This window comes from Lemur catta, chromosome 12 (genome assembly GCF_020740605.2).
Source record: "Lemur catta isolate mLemCat1 chromosome 12, mLemCat1.pri, whole genome shotgun sequence".
Classification (NCBI taxonomy): Eukaryota; Metazoa; Chordata; class Mammalia; order Primates; family Lemuridae; genus Lemur; species Lemur catta.
Genome location: NC_059139.1, coordinates 7192667 through 7218337, shown reverse-complemented (window position 1 = coordinate 7218337; position 25671 = coordinate 7192667). Strand labels below are relative to the sequence as shown.

General features: G+C 42.2%; 1 protein-coding gene across 3 annotated transcripts in view; it reads left to right on the top strand.

The window, feature by feature from the left end:
* Positions 1-25671, top strand: part of CTNND2 (catenin delta 2) — an 818722-nt gene that overhangs the window by 587862 nt on the left and 205189 nt on the right. For all 3 annotated transcript variants that reach the window (XM_045566311.1, XM_045566312.1, XM_045566310.1), the window contains one exon: positions 840-972. In XM_045566311.1, coding sequence (XP_045422267.1) covers positions 840-972 — 133 coding nt within the window. The remainder of the gene's footprint in view (positions 1-839; positions 973-25671) is intronic.

The following is a 25671-nucleotide window of genomic DNA, read 5'->3' as shown; positions in this document are numbered from 1 at the left end:
TTGGTCTTGTAAGCACCTTGGGCTAACTGTTTGAGCTGACAGATTTCATAACAGAATACTCACTTGCATAACTGTACAGTGAAGCTTCTGTTTTAGAATGGACCTAAATATTTTAGAGCATATTTCTTAAGATTAAATAGACAACCAGTTTCTTAGAAGAGCTCAGATACACAAAAGAGGAGATGAGAAAAAAATGCACAATGCATGAAAGTTATCAACATTGTGTGAATAAGCCTAGCTCTTTAATAATTTCCTTTTATTAATATAACGTCATCATGTTGCTATGCATTTATCCCCAAAGATCATGTGGGGAATCTATTTTTTGAAATAAGAAATTATAAAAATAACAACAATAATAATAATAATGGTATCACAACATTTAGGATTGGACCCTTCCAGTTATACTTTTTCTTCTCTGATAATTTAACTAAATGCAGCACCTGAAACAGACTGTTGAAATAATATATTAGAATAAGTATGACTCTATAAATTATCTATTTATGCTCAAATGAAAACTGTATATGTTAATAAAATCGTGCCATTTTGTTATTTTTTCATAATCTTCATAAACATGTAAGTTAAGTTGATAGATTTAAGATTATCTGTATATATAATCTACATGATCAGTATATGTATGTGTGCACATGTATATACTTAAAAACTATTTACTCAAGGAAATCTCTAAAATCTTCTTTTAAATGGATCCATGTGTAAGAAAAAAAAAAAACAGTGATATATTGCCTTGTAAACGATGAAGTTCATTTCCTAAATGAGTTAACCTTGTGTTAACAGCATGGTAGGATTTCTCTCTCATGTTCTCCTGCCTTCCCTTTGTTCAGAGAATTTGGGTGGAGAGACCCAGAACTGCCTGAAGTGATTCAGATGTTGCAACATCAGTTTCCTTCGGTCCAGTCTAATGCTGCAGCCTACTTACAACACCTGTGTTTTGGAGACAATAAAATTAAAGCTGAGGTAAGTGTTACTTGGATTCTCAAATGAATGGGGGCAGATTCATAAGCACTTAGATTTTCTAGAGTAATGTTGAAGGGGAAAAGAAGTAGGAAAACGAAAGTTATGTTTTTAAAATTCAAATCTCTATTTATGACTCAAAAACAGCACTTTTCATCTAATTAATTGGCATGCCTGTGCATACATTCCTCTTATATATATGTGAATACTGAGGAATAGAGGACCAACAATACATGCCAGTGTCAACAGAGGCTGGATTGTCAACTGCTCTACTTTGGGTGTGATTTGTCCTCCTTTTCCCGGTTCCATGTCTGGGAGTCGTCTCTACCCCCAAATCCTAAAGAAATACAAAGCATCATTTAGTATCTCCTCAAATTATAAAAAAAGTATTACAGTCAGTAGATGCTGTGGTCTTCCTGGAGAACTCATTGGTAGGATGGAATGGAAACTGCAGGTAATAAACTGGTTTTGTGTTGTAACCAACGGTTTTTAGCCATTTACAAAAGTAGTAGTGGATGTAAAATGGATATAAGTGCTCCACTACAGAGACTATTTTCTATGTTCATCATATAAACAACTGTTAACATGCTCTGTGTTTTTGGAATGCTGTAAAGTGTATACATCATGGTGTGTGATATTTCTGGAAAATCACAGTGGTCAGCACAGCTAACTGATATTTTTTTAGACAAGGGACAAGCATTTGCATACAAGCAGCTGAGTAATCAAAATTTTAAAAACAGATTTTATAAACTATAACGAGTCATCTTCATAGCATGTAAGCAATTTTGAGTATGAGTCTAAATTAGTTTAAGAATGAAAAGAAGAGATTTTAAGATATAATCGCAATTTATTATAGATTTTGCTTGCTTGCATTGGGATGGATATAGCCTAGTGGCTTTTCGTCTTTTTTCTGTTTCTCTTCCTCTGGGGCTGCAAAGGACTTGGTTCACGCTCATTCTTATCAAGAAACTCATATTTGTTTGTGGAATGAATATAGAACCGTGGTTCTCAATCAGGTGTGATTTTTGTCCCCAGGGTACATTTGACATCTGGAGACATCTTTGGCTGTCACAACTTACAGTGGTTGTGGTACCACTGTCATATTGTGGGTAGAGATCAGGGATGCTGCAAAACATCCCATAAAGCACAGGGCAGCCCACACAACATAGAATTATCCAGCCCCAAGTGTCAATAGTGCCAAAGTGTAGGTATAGAAAAATATTGTCCATCTAAGAAAAATTTAAAATGTGGAAAAATACCAGCTGTTAAAATGACCTAAAAACACAGTAAAATTATGTGACTCCTGCCCCAAATGGAAGTTATCTTAGTCATTCTCTGTTTTTAACAGAAAATAAAATGTCCATGCAAAATGAAGGGCAGATTTCTGATTAGGGGATCACATATCATCATTTTTTGACTTTGAGGATTTCTCTAAAGGTCATGAACGTATATCATTCTATTGCTGGCATGAATTGATGCAGGAGTGTTGGGGTGTCCCCCCCAAAAAGTGGGATGGACTCTTATCCAAACTCTGGCTCTGATGTAAGACTGCTGACATCACTCCACACAAGAGGGCATGGCGAGGTGTGTTACTCACATAACGAGGCTTTCTGGGGTGAGAAGCATGGCTCCCAGGCAGGCCCAAAAATGCTTGAGAGAACTTTTGGAAAGGAAACTGACTTGGGTTTTCATGGTTGCTAGGGAGTGGGTTCTCACCTGCGGACAGGGCCTTGGGTGGTGTGAACCTTCTGCTGGTGCCAAAGTAGGAAGCTCCAAGCTTCCTTATCAGCTTGCTCAGATGTTGGGCAGAAAGGGAAGAGGGAGAGGTGAGGCTTAAAAGCTATCAGAAGTCAAACATCAGGAAATGGAGTCAAACTCCTCATTACAATGTTCACCTGGTCAGGCAGTTTGGGCATCGTGGAGCAGGGGATTTGAACTCACTGGTCTAACTGGCTCCATGTCCATGCCCTGTGGACTGGCCTGGAGACCTCTCATTAGTGATGCTGCCCAACACAAGCCATAGATTTATCTGTGGCTGCATCAGAATTGCCCCCAGTGCCCCGTGGTGATGAACAAGAGGCCACACAATGAAGGGGCTACCAACACTTGCATCATGTTCCAAGGCCAGCTTCCCTGCTCCCCAGCTGGGTCACCTTGAACAACCTGATTGTCCTCTGGACCCTCTTTAATTATCTTTAAAATAGAGATGCTCATACTTTCTTTGTAGAGTCTTTGTGGGGATTAAATGACTTAATGTATGCAAACTGCTTAGTGGAGAAATATTCATCCACATTCTTTTTGGCCTGGAACACAGTTAAGACACTAAAGTTACTGTTTTATTTTATGTATGTGTGTATATGTCAGTGTGTGTATCCGTCCATGTGTGCACATGTATATATGTCTGTGTGTGCCTGTGTTTGTGTGTGCATATATATGTATGTCTGTGTCTGTGTGTGCATGTGTGTCTATGGATATGTATGTCTGTGTATGTGTATTTATCTGTTTTGCTGTGGGTGTCCTCAAAGCTGCCTGTGTCACCTCTCACTGTTTGGAGTGTCCACCACACGCTGGCACTTGGAGCAGCAGTCCCTGATATCCATGGCAACCCTCCACTCCACCTCCTAAAGTCTGCAAACACTGCCTGGCCCATGATAATATTCCCGGGGCACCTGTGGGCCTGGGATGAGAAAGAGGTGAGGGGTTGTGTAGAAATGAGGGTACATCCTGGTCCCAAGTTGACAAAATGAGATAGAAGTTGTTAAGTGTTAGCCAAAGGGACAGGGACAGTGCAAAAGGCCAAAGTACAATACAGAGTAAGCAGTCGGGAGTTTCCCTTGCCCTCTCCCCTCCAGTCACAGAGGGAGGTGTGCACATGTATGTGCACAAACACACACACACGTAACCTCTGGTAAGGATTCTGCACAGACCTGTTTTGCTCTCTCATCCTTACTCAGAGCCCAAAGTACTGGTAATTGGTTCTCCTTCTGTGACAGATGGCTGCCCGTCGTGTTTTCATATACAGGTATTGATTTTTGTAATTACCTGTTGTCCAAATACTAATCTTGTAGGCACTAGCCTTTCCAAATTTACTCAGTCCTCTAGTCTTTCTATTGCATGTTATTGAACTGATTTAGCCCTTCAGTCCACATTTCATTATTGGTATTGACTTTGCTCACACAATGGATAGGCCACTGGGCAAAAGGCAGAATTAAATCTTCTGTATGTGCAGGGTCATAAATCATGCCTTTTGCATTCCTTATTACTGTGCTCCGTACGGTTTCATATAATGAAGCCAAGAAATTCAGTTTTGTTCAAAATGATGCTGGATCTTATAGGTACAAAGTTGAGCATTCACTTTCATAACTCAGCAAGTGAAAGCCACATCTCCTCCTTAACTTTGCACTGGTCTAGAGAACTTAGGTTTGAGACAGTCTCCTGGTTCCCCTCCCGTCTGGGAGGTGGAAGTGAGGGCAGAGGGCTGGGTGGGTCTAGCTGGGCAACCTCCAGGGACTCAAGTAGAGTTTGCATTCCACTGGGAGCCCTGCCCCTGCATAGGACATTATGTTAGAAATACTTTGAAGATCAGCGAGTGTCCAAAAATTGGGATAGGAGATAGTTCAGAGCCAGACTGAGGAGAGATCAGCAGTTGAGGAAAAAGTAAAGAGGGTGGGGGAAGATGAAGGGGTAAAGAGAGGGCCTGGGTGATGGCCACAAACACACAGCAAGTGCATGTGGTTCGTTTTCGTGGGCTAGTGAATATCTGGTATGCAGGGAGGTCCGCCTGCTTTAAAGGGCAGAGGCGTGATCGGCAGTGTTTGAACTACGTCTGCCATCCATGCTGTCTCCTAAATTGTTGGGAATGTCACAATAGATTAAGCCTTAGGAAGAGAAATTATTAGACTTGGAAACTTCCTCAGGTGTATGGACTACATACAGCATCTTTTGGGAGGTGCCTAAAAGCTGGTAACTTTTGAGTATTTTTCATAAATCTTTTCTTCATTCTTCTTGGGAACTCCTCCTCAGTTAAGAATGTTAAGATTATCCCCGTTGATTTGGGGTAATACAAAGTGCCTTTCATGGGTTGTAAGGATTGCAGTTTATTCATGCTCCTCCCCCCTGCGTTTTTCCCCATTGCTCCCTGTGCACACACTGTAGTAGGCACCCAGGTAGCACCTTTCACACCTGGATGGTCTACACAAAAGGCAACGTGCATGCGTGTATGTACTATGTGACGGCATTCAAGGTAATATATCTCCTAGAAATTAAGAAGTATTTATATATTTTCAAGGAATAGATTTTTTAATTTTTAAATATTTTATAATCAATTAAATTTAATAAAAATTGAAAATGTTTAAACAATTCAAAAATGTATTTTCTTTTAAACATAAGACCATTCACTTAAACAACATACCTTGTTTTAAAAATTTGAACTTTTAACTGATGTTACATGCAAGAAGGATTGACTTATATTCATTTCTTTGTGACAGAAATGGCTGGTGACTAGCACTCGTGAAGTCTTAATTTAAGGTTTTGACCTGATCACTTCTTATTGTATAAAAAATTAGCTTTAGATATCAAGTATGCAACTGAAGTGTTTGAAGTCTTATACAATAAATGTACACAGTCCCAAGATAAGAACTATTGCTCTAGGAAACCAATACTGATTTTATTTTCCTAACCACCAACAAACCCTTCCCAATAATCTTATCATCCAAACTCCTATAAAGCATTTTTGTTTTTAAAGAAATGGAATTTTCATTTCTAGTGGGGGGAAAAAGTGTGTATTGATAGTCTGCCTTGCGTTGGTAGGGGGATCCAGATATTAGTAACGTACAGATCCTATCTTTAAGGAATCCACCACTTACTGGGCAGACACTATGTAAGCAGGACATTAAAGTATCATATGTTTAGCACAATGGAAAGGTAAATCCACAGCCTGTGAGATACTTACAAAATGCTTAAAACCCAGTCGTGGAATCAGGGAAAGCTGCCTGCTTCTTACAGTGATGACTACACTGAATTTTAAATCAGAAGTGGCCAGAAAAATACAACCTAAGGCATGCCCACTTAGAACTGATGGATATCAGTCCTTAAGGGCAGCAGTCCCCAACCTTTTTGGCACCTGTTTCATGGAGACAATTTTTCCACAGACTGGAGGAGGGGTGGGGATGGTTTTGGGATGATTCAAGCACATTACATTTACTGTGCAGTCAAACCTCTCTGCTAATGATGATCTGTATTTGCAGCCGCCCCCCAGCGCTAGCATCACCGCCTCAGCTCCACCCCAGATCATCAGGTGTTAGATTCTCATAAGGAGCGCGGAACCTAGATCCGTTTGCATGCGCAGTTTGCAGTAGGTTCGTGCTCCCATTAGAATCTAATGCTGCTGCTGATCTGACAGAGCAGAGCTTGTGTGGTGATGGGAGTGATGGGAGTGGCTGTAAATACAGACGAAGCTTCGCTTGCTCACCCGTCACTCACCTCCTGCTGTGTGACCTGATTCCTAACAGGCCAGGGACTGGCACCGCACCATGGCCCAGGGGTTGGGGGAAGCAGCTTTAGAGTTTTCTGTTTGTGTGTCTGTGTGTATGTGTCCATATAGTTCCAATATGTTTGTGTCACTTATACTAATTTTTTTTTCCAAATTAGTATTATCTTTCTTTAATTAGAACCTAGAAATTGATTTTTGTGTGTAAAAATATGCATACCTTTCCTCTGCCCCATAATTTTATTTTATTCAGACAAATTTAGAATATTTCATATGTTTAAAATAATTGAGACTTACTCTTGTCTACTACACTGAATGTGCTTCATAATTCCTATTTTATTCTTGGTTCTTTCTACCTCATATACTGCAAGAGAAGGTGCTATCCATCTTTTCTGCTGGTTACCTTTGAATCATTTCTTTTCTTTCCTCCATCATAAATTGTTCCACATTTTGTGAAAAAGAGCCTGTATTGAGTTGCTAGGGATCAGCAGACAGCATACTGTTGAGCTGATGGCAGGGGCTCTGGAGCCAGACTGCCTGCATTTGAACCCTGGCTGCCATACTACTCTCTAGCTCCATGACCTTGAACAAGTTGCTTTACCTCTCTGAGCCTCAGTCTCCCAGATGATGAAATGGTGTGGAGACTGCATATCCCTGCAGAGAGAGCACACATAGGGCACCAGCAGAGAGCAAGTGGTGAAGGAATGTGAGTTATTACTAGTATATGTTATAAATGTAAATTAAGGAAGTGTCTTTCTAATAGTTAAATGTAAACCCAATCTCATAGTTTTATGTTTAAAAAGATGCTTGTGTTGTCCATCATTCCCACTTTGAGATCTGCTACTGCTGGCTAAGGCAAGTTGAACGAACGCGTTGTGCATGGCTCTGTGCTCAGCCACTGTTTGAGCAGGTAGATTGAACCACTGCCCTTGGGAAGTCAGCATCAAAGAAGGATTCTCAAGTGCCAACGTAAAAGAACACACAGACACATCCAAATCCTTAAGATACTGATATCCTGTGAAAGTGGGACTGATGCCTGTATTCATTCAACAGATGTTCGCTGAGCAGCTGTCAAGTTCCAGGCTGGTTTTGGCCTCAGTAATCCAGCAGTGAGCAAAATAGACCCCAGCAAGTAGGGGGGAAGCGAGAACAGGCAGGCACAGCCATCGTCTGCAGCGGTGATCCTGGCCGTGGGGAAATGCAGCACGGCATGGGGGGTGCAGAGGGGTGGGTGGAACAGAGGGGGGGAGCTGCCATCCCATGTGAGGGGTCAGCAAGATCATCTCTGAGAAGAGGCGTTGGAGCGGAGCCCAGAGGCAGCCGGAGAGGAACCTCAGAGCTGGTTCTCTGAGGGGGGTGCTGGTTTGTGCATCAGGATTGTGTGCACTTCCTAGGGCTGCAGTCACCGAGTGCCACAAACTGGGAGTCTTCAAACAGCATGGGCTTATTCTCTCACAGTTCTGAGGCTAGAAGTCCAAGATCAAGGTGTCAGCAGGGCCATGCTCCTTCTGCGACTGTGGAGGGAATTCTTCCTTGCCTCTTCCTAGCTTGCAGTGGTGGCTGCCAATCCTTGGCATTCCTTGGCTTATGGATGCATCACTCCAGTCTCTGCCTCTGTCTTTGAGTGGCATTTTCCTCTCTGTGTGTGTCTGTGTCTGTCTGTAGCTCTTCTCCTCTTATAAGGACGTCAGTCATATTGGATTAGGACCTCCCTGATGATGTGATCGTAACTTGATTACATCTGTAGAGACCTTATTTGCAAATAAGGTCACATTCACAAGTAACAGGGGCTAGGGTTTCAATGTATATTTGGGGGGACAATATTGAACCCACAAGAAGGAGAAACAAGGCGAGTGGCTGGAACCCAGCAAGGAGGGGTGGGGGTGGGAGGTGAGATCAGGCAGATAAGCATCCCCAGGTTGGGCCAGATAGACTGTGTAGGCCAATGTCTTATTATCAGAGGGGAGAAAGCTGGGCATGCTTTTTGGCAAGGTGGTTTGGAAAGTGACACATCTTAAGAAAGATGCTTGGAGGGATTGTGGAATCCCTTCAGTGGTCAAAGGAGAGGGTAGCTGGTGGTAAAAGAGAAGATGAGAGAAGCTCTGAAGGAGAAGGCAAGTGGATAAATGCACTGGGTAGGTCCAGCCAAAAGAGAAGAAAGTCCAGACTGCAATGCAGTCAGACAAGGCATTGTCCAGAAGCCCAGTTGTGCTCTGAAGAGAGGGAGGGAAGCCAGGTGTTTAAGAGAAAATCACAAGGAATCTAAGGGTGATTAAAGGACTTGTTTTGAAAGAATTATCATTGGTAGAGGCGGCTGGCTTAGTACATGAGTCCTTAGTTCATTGGTTGTCGCTGCTCAGAAGTTGTAGCACATGTGAAATGCAGCCATTTTCTAGGATGTGGTGGTTGTTGCAGTTTGGCCCAGTTCAAGGCAAGTTCCTCTTTTCTTTTTTTTGTGAGTTTTTGGGACTTGCATGCAGTCCTTCTTACAAAGGCTCTGGACTCCGTTTTAGGGCTCTGAACAGGATTGACACCATTTAATATATCACATGTCACAGTAGGATTGCCCAGAAAAATGCAATTGAAGCCAAAAAGGGATGCCAGGTAACCTAGGGTAGGGTCTTGTGGTGATCCCGCAGTGACTGAGAAAAAGTGCTAAAAACAGCGTGGTTTACTGATCCAAAGGGGACATGGGTGATTCTAGAGCACGCGGCAGCTGTTGTTAGGGGGAAAGGCTCAGAAATAAGAGAATCTCAATAAGTGAGAGGAGTTGGAGGGGCTTTGACTGTGGAAGGGTCCGCGAGCCACGTGGCAGCTGAGGGGAGCCTGGGTAGGCCCCCACCCCCTCGGGGTCGGCCACCAGGACTGAGGTGGCCGTGCACACAGCCTGCAGGAAACAGCGGGTGACACCTGACAAGGCAGGTCTGCGTAAAGAAAAAGAAGGCAGACAGTGTCTGTAACTGACAGAACTGCAAGTCCTGTTTCCAAAGAGATGCGCGATCTGGCTGTGTTTAAATACAGTCAGGGCACAGGAGGGAGAGCGAGGGCTGTGGCAGGGGCTGGGGTGGGGCCGCGGCTCTCTGGAGAAGATGATGCTTCGGCGGACTGTAACCTGTGTGAACACAGCACCGATGTGATGTGCGACCCACTGTGGGCGCCGTCGCAGCTGGAAGCTCGCACTGAGCAAATGAAGAAGACGGCTCGGCGTATTTTTCCCATTTTCGTGAAGGCTTGGTCCTCATGTGTGAAGGATGATGGAAGAGGCAGAACCCAGAGTTGCTGGGCCAGTGATTGCAGCGGAAAGGGCCACGAGCCGTCCTCAGGGAGGAGGGAATACGTAGACAATGTCGCTAACAGGCTGGGACCGAGGACAGCTACAGAGGACAGAGATGATTCCATCTTGTCGTATATCAACCTGGAGGGTACGTCAGAATCGCGGATTATGGAATATGGGAGAATGAAGCACAGGAAGAAGACACCAAGTAGATTAGGTCCTGTTTTTACTTAAAAGTAGATGGGACCGGTGGAATGGCAGGGGCCGGGCCAGGTGGCATCTGCCGCTGCTTGCCAGATGCATCTCCTTCTCGCACATTTTAGCGCTCCCTCCTGTCTGCACCACCTGCCCCTTTTAGCTCTGCCTTCTCCTCCTTTCCTTCTGCAACCTGAGCCGGTCATGGCATTCTCTAGCCAGCTGGGGCTGTCCCTGGCCTCAGTGATCCTCCCCAGGGCTAAAGAGACTGAGGCTCCTGGCAAAGGCCTCTTCTCCCAAATGCCAGGGAAGCATCAGGTATCGGCATGACAGTTCTGTGTGAGGAGCCGGATGAGTGCTCTTCTAGCTCCAGAGATCACCAGATAGAGCCTTCGGCAAATGTAGCGCCTCGTTAGAAAATAAGTCAGCAATTGCCAGGACCAAGTTCAAAAAGGGCCCAGTTCTTGATAAAAGACCTAGTCTCGCTAGGGGTAGTAGAGACTTCCCTGCTTTGGTGGCCTCTTCCATTGAGAAGTTTAACAGGTGAACCGGGAGAGGAAAGGAAACCGCATTGTGGTGAACACTGGACGTAAGGATGGGAACAGCCCCGAAAGTTTGTGGGAGGCAGCAAAAAAGGAAGACTGACACCTTCTCCCCCAACTGGCTGTGCCCTCAGTTTCTGAGCTGGTGACTTGCCTTGTGCTGCCAGAGCACAGGGGAGAGGTCACGAGGGATCCCGTCAGACCTCGTGAGCAAGGACTGTATTCCCTCAAGTTCCAAGTCCCTTTGGGGAAGATGGACCGTGGCAGGGTCCGAGGGGAGAGAACAGACTCGCATGGAGGGGATGTAGATGTGTTCCTGCAGGGCTGGCAGCAAGGGGTGAAGCCAGGGGTGGGCATCAAAGGTGCGGAGCCAGGGTGCCCGCTGCAGGCCAGCACAGAGCTCCAGCCCCTGGCCGACCCCTTCTGGAGCTCACAAGCCACAGAGGTGACCCACAGAACAGAGACGGTGGCCTCATGGCCTGTCTTTGTGTGAGGACACACCTCTTCCTTCTCCCTCCCACCCCCAACAGCAAAGGAGAAAGGGCGGGAAGGAAGGAGGTGGATGGAAGAGCACACCGGGGGCACGTGCAGCCCGGCTTGGGAGGGTGGGTGCTCGACATGGGGAGAGGGCGAGGGTGGAAGTTGTCAAATGGACAAGCTTATTCTTTGTAACTGGAAGGAGACCATTTTAGTAACCAGAAGTGAATGAAAGTTAAGGAATCAGACTGATATTGCAATGACATGCAGCTACCCTGCCTCGAGTCCAGACTCCTAATTAAAACCACCAGGTACACAAGGTTCTCTTCGCAAAACAGAGATGAGTCAGAGCGATCTCCTCGGAAACTGGGTCATGACTTGCGAACAATGATGCAGCAGGTATTTTTTGGATCTCTCTGAAGTTTCTTTGCTGGGTTTGCTAAATTTCACTTTGGGTTATTTTTAACTTCATTTCTTCTTGGGCCATGCTTCCCTTCTAGTTTAATAGATCTCGTTTTTATCTGCCCACCCCCCAGAATGGTTTGTCGTCTTTCTAGAAATGAAGAAAAGAAACAAATGACCTGTCTGCATGTCAGTCCATTCACATCCACATCACAGGTGGAGGCCCCGGCTCTCACCTGGGGATTTCCTATGATGCTTCCTTGTTTTGGTGCATTTCTAAAGGAGACGTCCTCAATCACATTTTAAAAAAGAAGGGCTCTACCTGAAGAACTAGTCCCTCCTTCAGGAACATAGTTCAACTTTATATCCAACCTAAATGCCTTTAGCTGGCATTTTGGTCATTGCTTTTTCTTTATTCTGTAGGGGAGGTGGCAGAAAAACCTTGGCCTCTCTCCTCCTGGTGACACTTTGCTTCTGATTGCGGCTGACTCTCCACCCTTAGGCCCTGTCTCCAAGTGAGAAATCTCTAAATCACTGGGCCAAGGAAGAGGCATCTTGTTTATCTGTCATCTTTTTTATTTTTCCCTGCCAAACATTCTCCAGGTTTTCCTAGAGAGAACATTTTGTCAAAGAACTGATAGAAACAACACAAGAAGCCTCCATATCCTCTTCTGGCCACGCATAGATTATAAGGCACCTTCTCCTGTTGAAGATTTTGTCGCAGCTTTGAGTTTTCCTGTATTTCTGCAATCTCTGTTTCATTCACCCTCCCTACGTAAAGGTTCTTGGACTCATCCCTTTTGAGCCTTTGACCACTCTTGCAACTTCTCCAAGGTTATTGTCCCATTTCATTCTAAATCTAAAGAGTCAGACCTCCTCAACCTGGTGGCACTGCAAGCGCACAGTGACCCTGCCCTCTGGGCCCTGCGAGCCCGGTTGGAAATGGTTAACGCAGTGGCGGGGAGGAGCCCCCCGACTTGCACAAGAGCCTCCATAGACTTCAATTTTAAGTGTCTGCAAATTTGTGGCTCAGCCACATTTCAGATGTTTAAGAGCAGATTCTGATTGGAAGAACTTTGTCTTTGTGCCAAAACTATTCCACAGACAGTTTGTCACCTTTCTTTCCGGTTGGGTACACTTTGTCATTAAAAATGTTTTTTAAATGTTTCAAGAAAAACTATAGGTGATCATTATATGATGACTGTTCTGGTGTGGGAGCCCCAGTGCTCTTTGTAACTATGCCCCAGATGTAAATAAAAGAAAAAAATCTATTTTGCTCAGAGCTCTTCAAAACTCAAATTGCTCTTCTGCACTTACAATGCTTCTTAATTAATTTGCCTCTTGCAGAACAAGTAAAACACTGAGTTGGCATTAACTCTTTTGTTATTTGTATTTAATTATACTTATGGGATGATTTCTGTGTTTCCTGTGGATCTGTGCAGGCTGTGATCAATTTCTAAAGATTGTTTGAAAGAAAGAATCTTATGATTGAAATGTATTTTCCCTGGAAACAGTGATATATCAGCAGACCAGGCTCCCCGGCATCTCACAAAAGTCTTGTTAAGCCAAAATGTCCCTGAACTCCCGCAGTGGGTGAATAATACTGTGATGTCCAATCTCTGTGTGCTCGTGGGGACAGGCAGGGAGTTCTGGTAGGGAAGCTGGGAGCTCATCCCAGCTCTCCACTGCGCACAAGGCACATTCCCCACACAACATCCCTGCAGGCTTTGGAGTGGGATTCAGGACAGTCCCTGCTGCAGACCCCAAGGGGCAGAATGTGTGGTCTGGCCCTGGTCAGGGAAAATGCAGACAAATGAAAGGAACAAGAGACAATGACAGTGCTGGAGTTAGGAGGGCTGGGAGCTTGGGGACTCCAAGTGTGAGCTGAATGAAGGGAGCAGGGGTGAATGCCAGAAACTGGATTCCAGGAGGTGGGAAAATACAAAGATGTGAGGGGTAGAAGCTCCTGTCTGCGTTACCCTTAAATCCTAAGGAAACATCATCTCAGACCTCATGGACCGTGTGGCTCTCCCTTCATTTAAATCTGCTTCAGCTAGCAACTGTTCTTTCTGCTGCCACCACCTGGGACTTTTCAGCTGGTTTCTTGAAAGAAGGCACAACCTCTCAGCTGTTCCCTGTTCTTCTTACATGTGATGCAAACATACTGTCAATTTTGATGTTTCATGTAGATTTTTACCATCTTCACAAGTGATGGAGAAGCATCCCAGGAATTCAATGTCTCCCTCGTAAATATCACTCTTCTTTCTCTTGTATCTTGAAGATACAAATAATATCACATACGAATGATAAAATGGTGGCGTGTACATTGGAGCAGAAAGCTCTAGATTGTCTTACAGGGTTCCCCTTTCTAGATGGAGCTGGGGGGGGACTCCTGGTGAGAAGCAGGAGGTGGAGTGAGGCCTGGGTCCCCTACTTGCAGGCTGGGATAACTCTTCTACCCTGTTCTAGGAGATACTGAAATTGGATCACAGAAGAACAAACTCTATCAGGAGAGACTCTGACCTTTCAGTGCCGAATAATTTCCATCAAAGTTCTTTTCCTGGGCTAAAGTCAGGGTGTCACTGGGGCTGTGCTCCCTCCAGAGGCTCTAGGAGAGACTCTGTTCCTTCGGCTATCGCAGCTGCTGGTCATGTCCGCAAGCCTTGGCTCATGGCTCCTTCCTGTGTCTTTAAAGTTCATCATTCTGACCTGTTTCTGACAGCCCATCTGCTCTCTCTGACTCTGCCCCTCCTACTTTCTTCTTCTAAGGACTCTTGTGATGGCATCGGGCCCACCCAGGGAATCCAGAGCAGTCTTCCCATCTTAACTTTCTTAATCACAGCAACAAAGTCACAAGCTTCAGGGATTAAGATGTGGACACCTTCAGGGGAGGAGAATGACTCAACCTACCACATAAGTCCTTGTCCACTGATAAGAAAAACTTAAATACCTTGGAAGAAAAAAGAAATCAGAATTGATATTCTTCTCTCTCCGGCAAGGTTCTGCAGAATTCGAAGTATTTATGCTTAACTTCGCTGATTTGAAAAAGACCCTGATGGAGGCTCAGAAAGAGATGAAATAGAGCGATCTTGCAAGAAGATTTTGATTCAATTCACATAATGGCGGCAGGAGCAGACCGAGGTGGGGGAGTCACAGTAAAAGAGGGGTAAGGGGGGCAGCCAGGTGACCCTGCTGCGTGGGGGAGAGCTGGCTTACTTCTGCCCTTGCCAGCCGGAGATTTGAGGCCACATGCTGAGGTCAGTGATGCCAATTGGTTGGGAAGCCACATTTCCTGGGCGTAATCAATGAAATTATGCCTGGTCATTGTACTAAAGAACTGGAGGTTGCTCAGAGAGAGGATGGGGAGGTGGCCGTTCAAAAACAAAAGGCCTCTTCTCATATCCAATCAGCCCCAACACAGCACATGTGCAGGCCACAGTGAGTTTATACCTGAGGGAGCAGATTGGTGAAAACGGTGGCAGATGCCAGTTGTGACTGTGCACAGAGAGCCCCTCAACCAGCCAAGACGCAGCAATCCCAAAACAAAAACAAGACATATTTCCTGGCAATATTTATATTAACAAAGGAAGTCATAGAGATTGGTCTCCCAGCTTAAGACACCTCTCTTTACAAATGACTTATTTTACCAAAGCAGTCAGTCAGCTTTCCTGGGTTGAGTTTATAGATTATTAAGGTCTAAATGAAGTAGTACTCCCTGTGACTTTGACAGTGTTCAATATAGTCTGAGCTAATAAGGAAGCTTGCTGAGCACTGGGGGGTTACAGTGCTACCATCGATCTGGAAAATTCCTTTTTTTTTTTTCAATCCCAGTTTCTGAGAAAAAGCCAATCTCAATTTGCCTGAGATCATAAAATCTATTTTAACAGTTTTCAGAGAAGAATATGTAAATTCCCTTACCCACGGCCCCAAAACTTCTAGGAAGGGATCCAAACTTACTAACGATAAAAGATGCTTTCATATATGACTTTGATGGTGTAATGATTATCTGGTTTACAAAAGAGAAGGCTGGCGGCATTGGAACCAGCATGACTCAGATGACAAGGGGAGGCTGGCTTGTCAATTCTGTAGAATCGTAAGGGTGACCCAACAGGGGAAATTTGAAGAATCATGGATATTTCTCAATTGATAAAAAAAAATATTTCCCTGATGCCACCTGAAATGAATAAGAAACATAACACTTGGTACAACTCCCTGGATCCTGAAGAAATAATATCTCACATTTGGGGATATTATTAAGTGCCATTTGAAAAAATTGAAAGAAAAAGAAATAGAAAAAGGACAGAAAGAAAAAGAGAAGGAAGGAAGGGAGGGAGAAAGAACAGAAGGGAAGGGGAGGTGAGGGGAAGAGGAGGGAAGAAAGGGAAGAGAAAGGGAGAAGAAAAAATGAAAAGAAAAGAAAAGCCAGTTTTGAAGGTGGTCCCAAACAAGAAGAAGCTCTCAAGGTCTTCAGTGGATAAAATACCAGGCATAACTTCAATGCCTCAGATCCACAAGCTGCTTTATCCAAACAGCAACAGATACCCAAAGAGACTGGATTTCATGGCTAAAGCAAGTAGGGGCAGCCAAAAGACAACCTTAAGTTTTGAACATACTGCCATACTCTGCCATTAGATATTTACCTTTTGAAAAGTGATTAGTGGCTTGCTGTCGGGCACTAGGAGAGAGTGCCTGCATCCCTAGGGGATATTCATGACCTGAAATTCCTGGTGGACTTTAGGGAACATGAGACAACACTGATGTAAGGAAGAGTCAGCCCCAGAACTCTCTGATCAAGGACAGGAATTGGCTTAAGAACTTCCTAAGTTCAGTTATACCTGAGATGTCCACTAAATGCAAGAGCAGGAAGCCTCAGAACCTGGGCTCCCGGCATTCTTTCCGATGCTTCATCCCCTTCTACAGTGAACCCCTACGCCCAACCTGTGATTCTGCGTCAGAACAAGGCCAACGACAACAGGAGTTGCAGACAAGAGCGCAAGATGCTAGAAAAGAAACACTTTTGGAAAGCTACCTCCTTCCACTCTAGTTTATGGAAAAGTTAATATTTGGGCAAAACCGCAAACCAAAATACCAGAGCACATCTTCTCAGTTGCCCAGGTTATATTCTTTTGAATGAATCATCTGAAAAGATACAAGTTACAGGGAGCCATTTATTGCTTGTATAGACAGAGTCAACCATACAACGTGCAATCAGCCTCATTGAGAAGACCTTTTTTGTCTTTCCTCATTGAAATGATCTGAAAAGAGAATCATTGAACACTGACTTTCGGGCAGTGGCCAGTGGTTGGCCATTGAGTCAAGAAAATGGACAAAGAGCAATGAATGCCCTGTCGTTAGTACTTCTTTGTGCAGAGCACATGTTGAGATTGCCTTGGTCCTACCAGACTTCAGTTTGCCCAGGTGATGTAGATGCATCTCATCTGGCAGCCAAAAAGTAAGCCCTGGTGGTTAGAGCACAAGGATGATTTGTTGGTCATGGCCATGGAGACAGCAGCTTGAGCGTCAGAAATGAGTGAGCTTAGCAACCCTCTGCCATCCAAAGTGGACTGATAAATGCACCTGCCTTATTATCCAGCGGAGCCTCAAGTACTGCTCACGGGCACATAACTTGACAATAGATTGTCTACTTCTGTATGAGCTTCCTATTGCTGCTGTGACACATTACCACAAACTTAGTAGTGGCTGAATACAACATAAATGTATTATCTTATAGCTCTTGAACTCAGAAGTCCAAAATTGGTCACACTGGGCTGAAATCCAGGTGTTGGCACGATCACGTTCCCTTCTGGAGGCACCAGGATAGGATCTGTTTTCTTGCCTTTTCAAGCTTCTAGAGGCTTCTCACATTTCTTACTTCACGACCCCTTCAATCTTAAAAGCCAGCAGCAGCTGGTTGAGTCTTTCTCACACTGTCACCTTTCTGGTTCCAACTCTTCTGCCCCTCTTTTCCACTTTTAAAGGAAATTTGTGATTGCATCGGGTCCAGCCAGATCATACATGGTAGACTCTATTTTAATATCAGCTGATTAGTCGCCTTCATTCCATCTGCAACCTTAATTCTCCTTTCCATGTAACATGGAATAGTCACAGGTTCCAGGAATCAGGACATAGACATTGTATGGGATGGAGGTAGAAGGATTATTCTACCTACCTCAACCTAATAGAGTGAGTGAGGAAAATGACCTCCCAGCACTTGGGAGCCCTGGGAAGCTGCACCTTTGACTCCAGGATGCCACATTATATGCTGTTCTGCAGAGCTGACTTCTTTCAGATGAAGTTCTGGATTTTTTTGCCACTAACAGAGCATTGTTCTCTTGACTAGTTGATTGGCTTTATCACATCAGTCCTTTCCATCTTGACAACCATATGGTCCCAACAGCAAGTGCAGCAAGTGCATACGTTAGGCAAGTCCCAATTCTAGCTATAAAGATCCGCTTTCGAAAATTTCAATGTAAGTCACAATTTCCTTGATTTGTCATTCAAATTTGCCATTTCCCCACCCATGCAAGCATATCTATATTAATAAATACCTCACATTTTTTCGTATTATCTCTCAGAGTTTCCAAAGCTAACGTTTTTCCTCTTTTTGCTAGTCTTCTGGGCTCTGGATTTAATTTTTCCCGCAATGAACATGCTAAGAAATGAATCAATAGATGATAATTTGTTTTGCAATTTAGATTTTTCCATCTTAGTATGTTAAACCCCAAAGACTGACAGCAGAATGTGAAGATTCTGAATTATGAATAATCTTCCTTATTGTTATGACTTTTATCTGTCTCTTCACCATTTAACCCAAGTTCGTCTAATGGAAATTGGATATTCAGCCATGGGCCTGAGTGCTACACTATTTCACATGCTTTTATATATTTTTGCATTAAGGAAAACAAGACATCTGCATATCTATAATTAGCTAATATATTCAGCATTGGCTCCTACAAACAAGACGCAGGTGTACATAGTGCAGAAGCACTTTATACATAGTGTTGGCTTTTTCTTGTGGGGAAAAAATTACTCTCACTTCATGCAATGAGATGATAGAGTTATAAGAAAAACATTTTTAAAGGTGCATAATGTTTGCCAGACCAGTGTCATTGTATTCACAGTTATATAATATTCTAAGGTTCTGCGCTATCTTCTTGGGCACCAGAAGTCTTTGTTCTCAAGTGTGAATTTGTTTGACATATGATATTTTCCTGAAGGGGTAACTATGCCAATTGGCCTTATTGCAGAATTTCAAAGTCCATAGTCAGAGCTGCATTCAGTCAAAAGATAATGTGGAGTATTTGCTGGGTGCCGGGCACTCCTCGCAGCCCTGGGGACTTAGCATTGAGCAAGTCAGTCAAGGTCTCTGCTGTCACAGTGTTTACATCCCTCTGGGTGGGGGTGGAAGCAGGTAATCGAGCAATAAGCACATGAAATACACCAGGTGGTAAATGGAAGCTGGGGCAGAGTCTAAGAAGGGACGGTGGACCAAGAGCGGCGCAGGTGGACGTGCCGTTCTTGATGGCTAATCAGGTTGAGTGCACACCTGCAGGATGGACGGCCAGCCACTCTGCAGGCTCTGGGAGGACATGCCAGGCAGATCAGGAACTCTGAGAAGCCCAGAACAATTGAAGCCAAAAGTGAGAAAGAGACACAATGGGAGACGAAGCAGTGGGAAAAAGGGGCAGGTTACACGGATTAGGCCAATTGTCTGAATGTGATAGGGATCATTAGGGGACTTGAAGAGAGAGAGATGATCTGATTATGTATATTTTTAAAAACAACTTTTACTACTGTGTGTGCAGAATTTAAAAACAAAAAAAGACAAAAAAATTATTTCCTAAGGCCTGCTTCCATAGTCCTCAGCATCTACCAGCCTACTAAAAGCTGAGAGTATAACCATTGCCTTCCTTCTACTATGGAGAAACATTTTATGTGATAAAATGCATAATTTATTTGAAAATTCTTAAAGAATTGAAAATGCAAACCAAGATAATTATATAGCTGGTATTCTTTTACACGTGTAATTATAAAATCAGTAAATGAAATAGAAAATAAGGAAACTTAATTTTTTTTAACCTGAGATTTCATACATTAAAGATTATAAAAGAGTTTATGGAAAAGCCATGCTAAGAACTAAACTCTGAAAGTAGAGTAAAATCAGAGCATTTTATTATTTATAATTGGGGTTACAGCCAGGGAATCTGGTACATTCCAGAACTGAAAATCTTTGAACCAAAATTATTAAAGAAATAATAGTCTTAATCTCTAGCAGCTATTTTATTTATTGGAAGGTAGGATACCTGCAGGCAGGTTCTTTGAACCCACAAGTGATAGGTTATAAGAAAAAAAGAAAGTTAATGCTACAAGTTTTAGATGAGAAAAAAAATTATCTAAAGAACTGAATGAATCCCATTTTGCCAGGGGAAGGAGGAAGAGACCTTTCTGAATTATTTTCTCTTTTAAATATACACATGTATTTATAGACATATATTATACATGATTGTATATATATAACATACTATATATGTATATAAAATTATAGATGTGTAATTTAGTACTACTAACTTTAAAATTACTAGGAGAGTTGTTATGCCATCAGAATTTCTATAGTAACCTTCCTTGTGACACCTAGGATAAAGTCTCCTTCTCCATTAGGGAAGACACATACATTTGGGAAGCATTGCTTTGCACTTGATGGGATTTCTTAGTATAGAATTTTTAAAACTTCAAAGGTCATGGATGCACCAAACAAGTGTATTTTCTTCTACCAAGATCCAAGTGTCATATAAATGTTCTGCTTGGGCTGATGGACAAAATGAAGAGTGAATAATATTTAATCAGCTGAGCAGCGCCATTGAATAACTCATATTTCAGAATGCTTTGTTGCAGATGGATTTCCCTGGTAACAGCTTTCTTTGTGTTCAGTAGAAACATGTGAGAAAATAAGGTTGACATGTTCCAGTTTGTGAATTCTTAAAAGAGCTGGTCACAGTGGTTGAATCTGGCAGGCTTCTGTGGGGAGTTCCAGGGAGCTCTGAGGGGTAGAACTTACGGTTTTCCCTTTTGCTCAGCATCTGGGATTGCGGCAGCCTCCACCCTTAGACTCTGGGGCAGAGCTCACTGGAGATTCCTCAGATGGGCTCCGAGCCAGGACTCTGAGTACAGAGCTATGGAAATAAAAACATCAAAGTTAATTTAAACAAATGATTGAGAGACGTGGAAACATCCACATGGATGTTACACCGTTTATAAATTTCTATATGTCAGGAAAATGGTCAAGAATGCTTAACATCTGAGATAAACTTTTCCATGATCCATAATGCTTTCCTTTGAACCATCTCTCAAATTCCTTCTCCAGCCTCCGTTCTATTGTCACAACTTCCCATGTCATTCCTGTGCCCAGGGACTATGTGTGGGTCTGCACTTCCTATCACTACCAGTATCTTCTCCTTTACATGGTTTTCAGTGCCAGGTCCAGTCTGATCTCTCCGAGCATCCCACACTCCCTGCATCCCATCTCCGGGAAGGGCTCTGTGCAAGGGGGTAAGGTGGTTGGGCAGCAGGTACCTCCCGTCCCATCCCCCTCGCCCCAGCCTTCCACTGCTGCTCTCCCTGCTGGGCCAGCCCTCAGCCATGTGGAAGAATCAGGGACTGTTGGCCAAAGCAGCTCCCTATAAATGTGCCATGCCCTTAAATTCTGTGCTTTTTCTTTAAAATTCCTACTAATCTGGTATTCTGCTCCATAAAGTGTACAAGTCTTTATTATAAAAGAAAAAATAATGACCTCCCCCCATCTTTGGGCTAATTTAAGGGCCCAGAAGATGTGCCATTGTCTAAGACCTACCGTTTCCCCCAACCCTACCGTATGTGTACCCCATTTTAAGAACCATGGACCTACTGCACTGCAAGCATTTTAGAGTTTAACCTTGTGCTACACTGTATGGGTCACCAGTTTTCAAACTTCTAAGAAAGCAGTTCAGCTGTTATTTCTTCCAGAAATAATTGCCCCATCCCAATTTTGTGGCTTTCAGGTGGCTTCATAGCACCTTATTGGTTCTGTGCATTTCTCCCTCACTAGAGCATGACGTCCTCAAGGAACACAGAGGAGCGCTTGATAAATATCAGTTGAAATGAACAAAACTAGAATTCTTTTCTCAACCAGAGTTTAGTCTGGTTAAGTATTGGATATTACTACAACAAAAGAAAATATATGTTCAGAACATAAAGGAGACTTCATGACCTAAAATAGAAAGGAAAAAAGACATGCATACCAAGAAAACACTTTCCATCATGTAACTCATGTAATAAAGCAAATTTTATATTCTATACAATTTTTGTAGGTTTAATAAAAGTCTCACTTGAAGTGATTTAATTTTTTTAAATTGAGATATTTTTAATTTAAAAATAAAATACATACATTGGAAAGTTTTCTTTGCATATCTATCATAACTCCTTTTCGTGGACTATGTTACTTTTACTTTAATACTCATTATTGGTTATAACCATAGGCTACCTAAGACACAGAACAACTTCTCTGTTATATCTCTGTCTATACTTGGCATAATTTTATATTTTAAAAAAACGTTATTTTCCATTTTGCATGAACAAAAGACTCGCAGTTTTTAAAATGTGTGCTTTTGTAATACCAATAACATAGAAATTTAAATGAGGGGCTGTGTCTTTCCTAAATGCTCTGCCATCTGTCAGTCAACCCCAAGCTACCATTGTGATGATTGTCAACACACTTGTTTATTAGAAATGAAGGACCAAAAATCACAGTCATTCCCAGATTCCTTTCTCTTGGTTCGACCTGATGTTACTGCCCTCCCTGTAAAACAGATCTAGAGTTTGGCTGTTTTTCAGTGCTTGTGCTCCTGTCAATTGGATTGAACAAAAGTTTCTATATTTCTCTCACCTGGACAGTGGCAGTGGCCCTACCTGATAGCCAGTCTGTCCTCAGAGGGCACATTCAGTAGTCTTGAAAATGACGAGTTAGAGCAATTTGAATTCCAGTCTTCCTCAGAGTAAACCCCACGCCCTGCAGCATAGTGTGGCAGCCTCCTCTCACCGCCTTCCCTGCTGACTCTCCCCTCTGTCACTCCTCCATGTGACACTCTGCTCTCATGTCCCCTGACCCAGCCGCCTGCAATAGCATTCCGCATTATCCACCCTTTTTTCCTGTTCTGTCTTTAAGGTTCTTATCACCCAGAAGGACCCAGGTGTTGGTGAACCTAAACCTTGTATTAATACAATTTGGCAGAAGAATACAAAATAATGACTGAAAAATTGCTAGGTCCTCTACCAGATGAAGCTGCCTCTGTTTTTCACTGTTGAAATGTTCATATTTGCTTCCTTGTTGGTCTCTTTACTTAATTCCCAGCTCCTCCGCAGGCACCTGGGCTCCCTCGGGGAGACCGTGACCCCGTCTCACCCTCCTCCCAGCCCAGCACCCCAAACAGACCAGGCTGCCCAGAAACATTTGCCAAATGAGCAACAGCCCCATCCTTTTAGAAACGAAAGCTTTGTGGGTAATATTTATGGGCTTCTTACGTTCACATTCTGAGATATTTTAATAATTTTCACATAATTCACATAATTAAGTTCTCTACCTACCTTTTGGGACTTGTGTTTCCAAAATTTATGTGAGTTCATCTAAAATTCTCTTTGAGATGCTGAGCAATATGGCAATGCAGCTTTGTCACACCCCAATATATTAGATTATATCTTTTCCAAATGAAGAGATAAAATATGAGATTAGTAATTGTTAATCTAAAAAGTAGATGTTTGCACTCAAAGGAGACAACTGATTATTTTTAAAAGTAAGACAAGAATTTTAAGAGCATTTTTTTCAGTGAATCTTATATCTTTATTTAAATTCTCTTTATAAAACTATTCACTGTTGCATGCTAGCCTCGTTGTTGGGGGCTCCGGTGGGGGAGGAGATAAAAGAGGAAGACAGAAAAGGAAGTGACTGTCTGAACCATCTGTTAGATGAAGATGCACCCTAACTTCAGTATGTCAGCGTGATCCTCCGTGAGCATGTAGCAAAAGTATATTTAAACTTCCAAAGTCAGTATAACTAGGATACTGAAGCCGGAACAGTATTTTATATCTGTATACAATTATTATTTTTGGAAATAAATAGCGTCCATTCTTGTTTGTGTTCAGGATTCCTCATTCATCCTTGAAATCAAGATATTCACTTGTCTTTGCCTTTATTTGGTATTATTTAGTTCTTAACTCTGTGGAATGTATGCGATGTATAGTCAACTTTCTTAAGACCTTTCTTATAACTCAATCCTTGAACATTGGCTAGTAATTTTATATCACGCATTAGCTGCTAAATACAATTGGCTCTGTTTCCTAATTATCCATTATCTTCTGCTGAGCCATCTTGACTCCTACATCAGTACCACAATTATTAATTGTTGAGACTTTATGTAATATTTATGAGATAAAATAATTTCCCCCTTATATTCCACCTTTTTGAAATATTCTTACTTTTTATGCTTGCTTAAAATTCCAGATGAAAGTTGGAATCATTTTGACATGTTTCAAAAAAATCTGTTTTGAATTTTGATTGAAACTTTGTTGAAAGTGTCAATAAATTTTGGAGAATTTATAGACTTTTCAATATCTGCTCTTCTCGTGCATGAACAAGACATTTAATTGTATTTATTAATGCTTTTGTTTATATTGCTCAGTAAACTACTCTAATTTTCTTCATGTAGATTCTTTACCTCTTTGGTGAAGAGTTTATTCAAAGACTCAACCTCACTAGTAATCAGGAAAATGAAAATTAAAACTAAAAAGAGCAGTTTGCATTCAATAGATTGGTTAAAGTAAAAGAAGAATTTAACGATGCCAAGTATCTAAACTTTTTATCTATCATGTTCATAGCCAATCATTTTTCTATTAATAGTTCTTTCCTCACTACTTCAGTTGTTTTATACTGTGTGCATGTATCAGTCTTTTTCATTAGGACTCTGGCTTTTGCATCAGCCTTAGGTCTTCCCAGTAATATATAAATATCCATTTGTATATGCTCCTGTGCTTTCTTGTTTCATGTTTCCCATTCACATTTCTAATCCATCTGGAATTTACTTCATGTCATTGTGAAGAAATCAAGTCTCATCTGTTTCCTCTCACAGTGAGCCTGTTTTCACCAATTCTAGGTATTGAATGCCCACTGCTTCATGACGATATCCTAAAATCTTGTAAGCATGTGGATCTTCTCTGGATTTTTTTCTTTTCTTTCATTGTTGTCCATTGATTCGTGGCCCATTGTCATATTATTCTATGTATTGATGCTTTAGAATATGTTCATCTTTCCATAGGTATTTATTTTTCCTGTGATTTGTTTCTTGTGTTTATTCCTCTAGAGGAAGCTTAGTGTCATTATGTCCAAAAACAACTCTAAAACATAGTAGGTTTTCACTTGGAAAAGCCTCACTTTTTAAATTAATCTGGGGGGGGTCAATGGAAATATTTATAATAATCAAAGAAGGTGGTATTCCATTCACATTTATTCACATCTGCTTTTATGTGCCCCAGAAAATGTTTGGTACTTTTTTTCATACGGAAACTTGCCAATTCTTATTATGTTTATTTTCTAAGTGATGAATTTTCTTATTAATTCCAAAAGTTTTTTCAGTTGATTTTGATAATTGTCTTTTTTTTTTAATAGACTTACCTCCTTATTTCAGTTTTTGGTCTTACTGTACTATCACATCCACAACAAAGTTAAATAATAAGGCTGGTAACTGGCGTCCTCACTTTATTCTGGGTTTAAAATTGGATCATTCTAATGTTAAATTGCTTAAGAGCCATGGTAGTGGGTTGTTTTCTATGATTCAGGTCCAACTTCAAATAGTCTGGTCAGTTAGCTGTAAAGCAAATACTCACAAAGGCTAAAGTCAACAACAAAGGCTAGTTGTGGATTTGGAGTCCAGACAAGGAGGCTAATGAGGGCCCCAAAGGGGAGACTTTTGCTTAATCAGTTGGATTGGACAAGGGCTGTCCAGTAACACCCAAAAGAAGCCAGAAGGATCCTAGTTCAAAGAAGTGGGAGAGAAAGGAGGTGTCAGCGCTGTCCATCCATGTTTAAATATTTTAAATGATGTCCACCTTTAAAGACAGTGAATATTTGTTTTAGGCTATGATACTATGCCATTGATATAATCAACTCAAATAACATGAGGCCTTGCGTGTATTGTTATCAAATGTCCAATAGATTAAATTTCCTACTGTGAAACAGAGTATATATCTACTTTAACATACTGTGTGTGCAGACCTGCAGAGTGAGGGTAGTAATCAAAAAA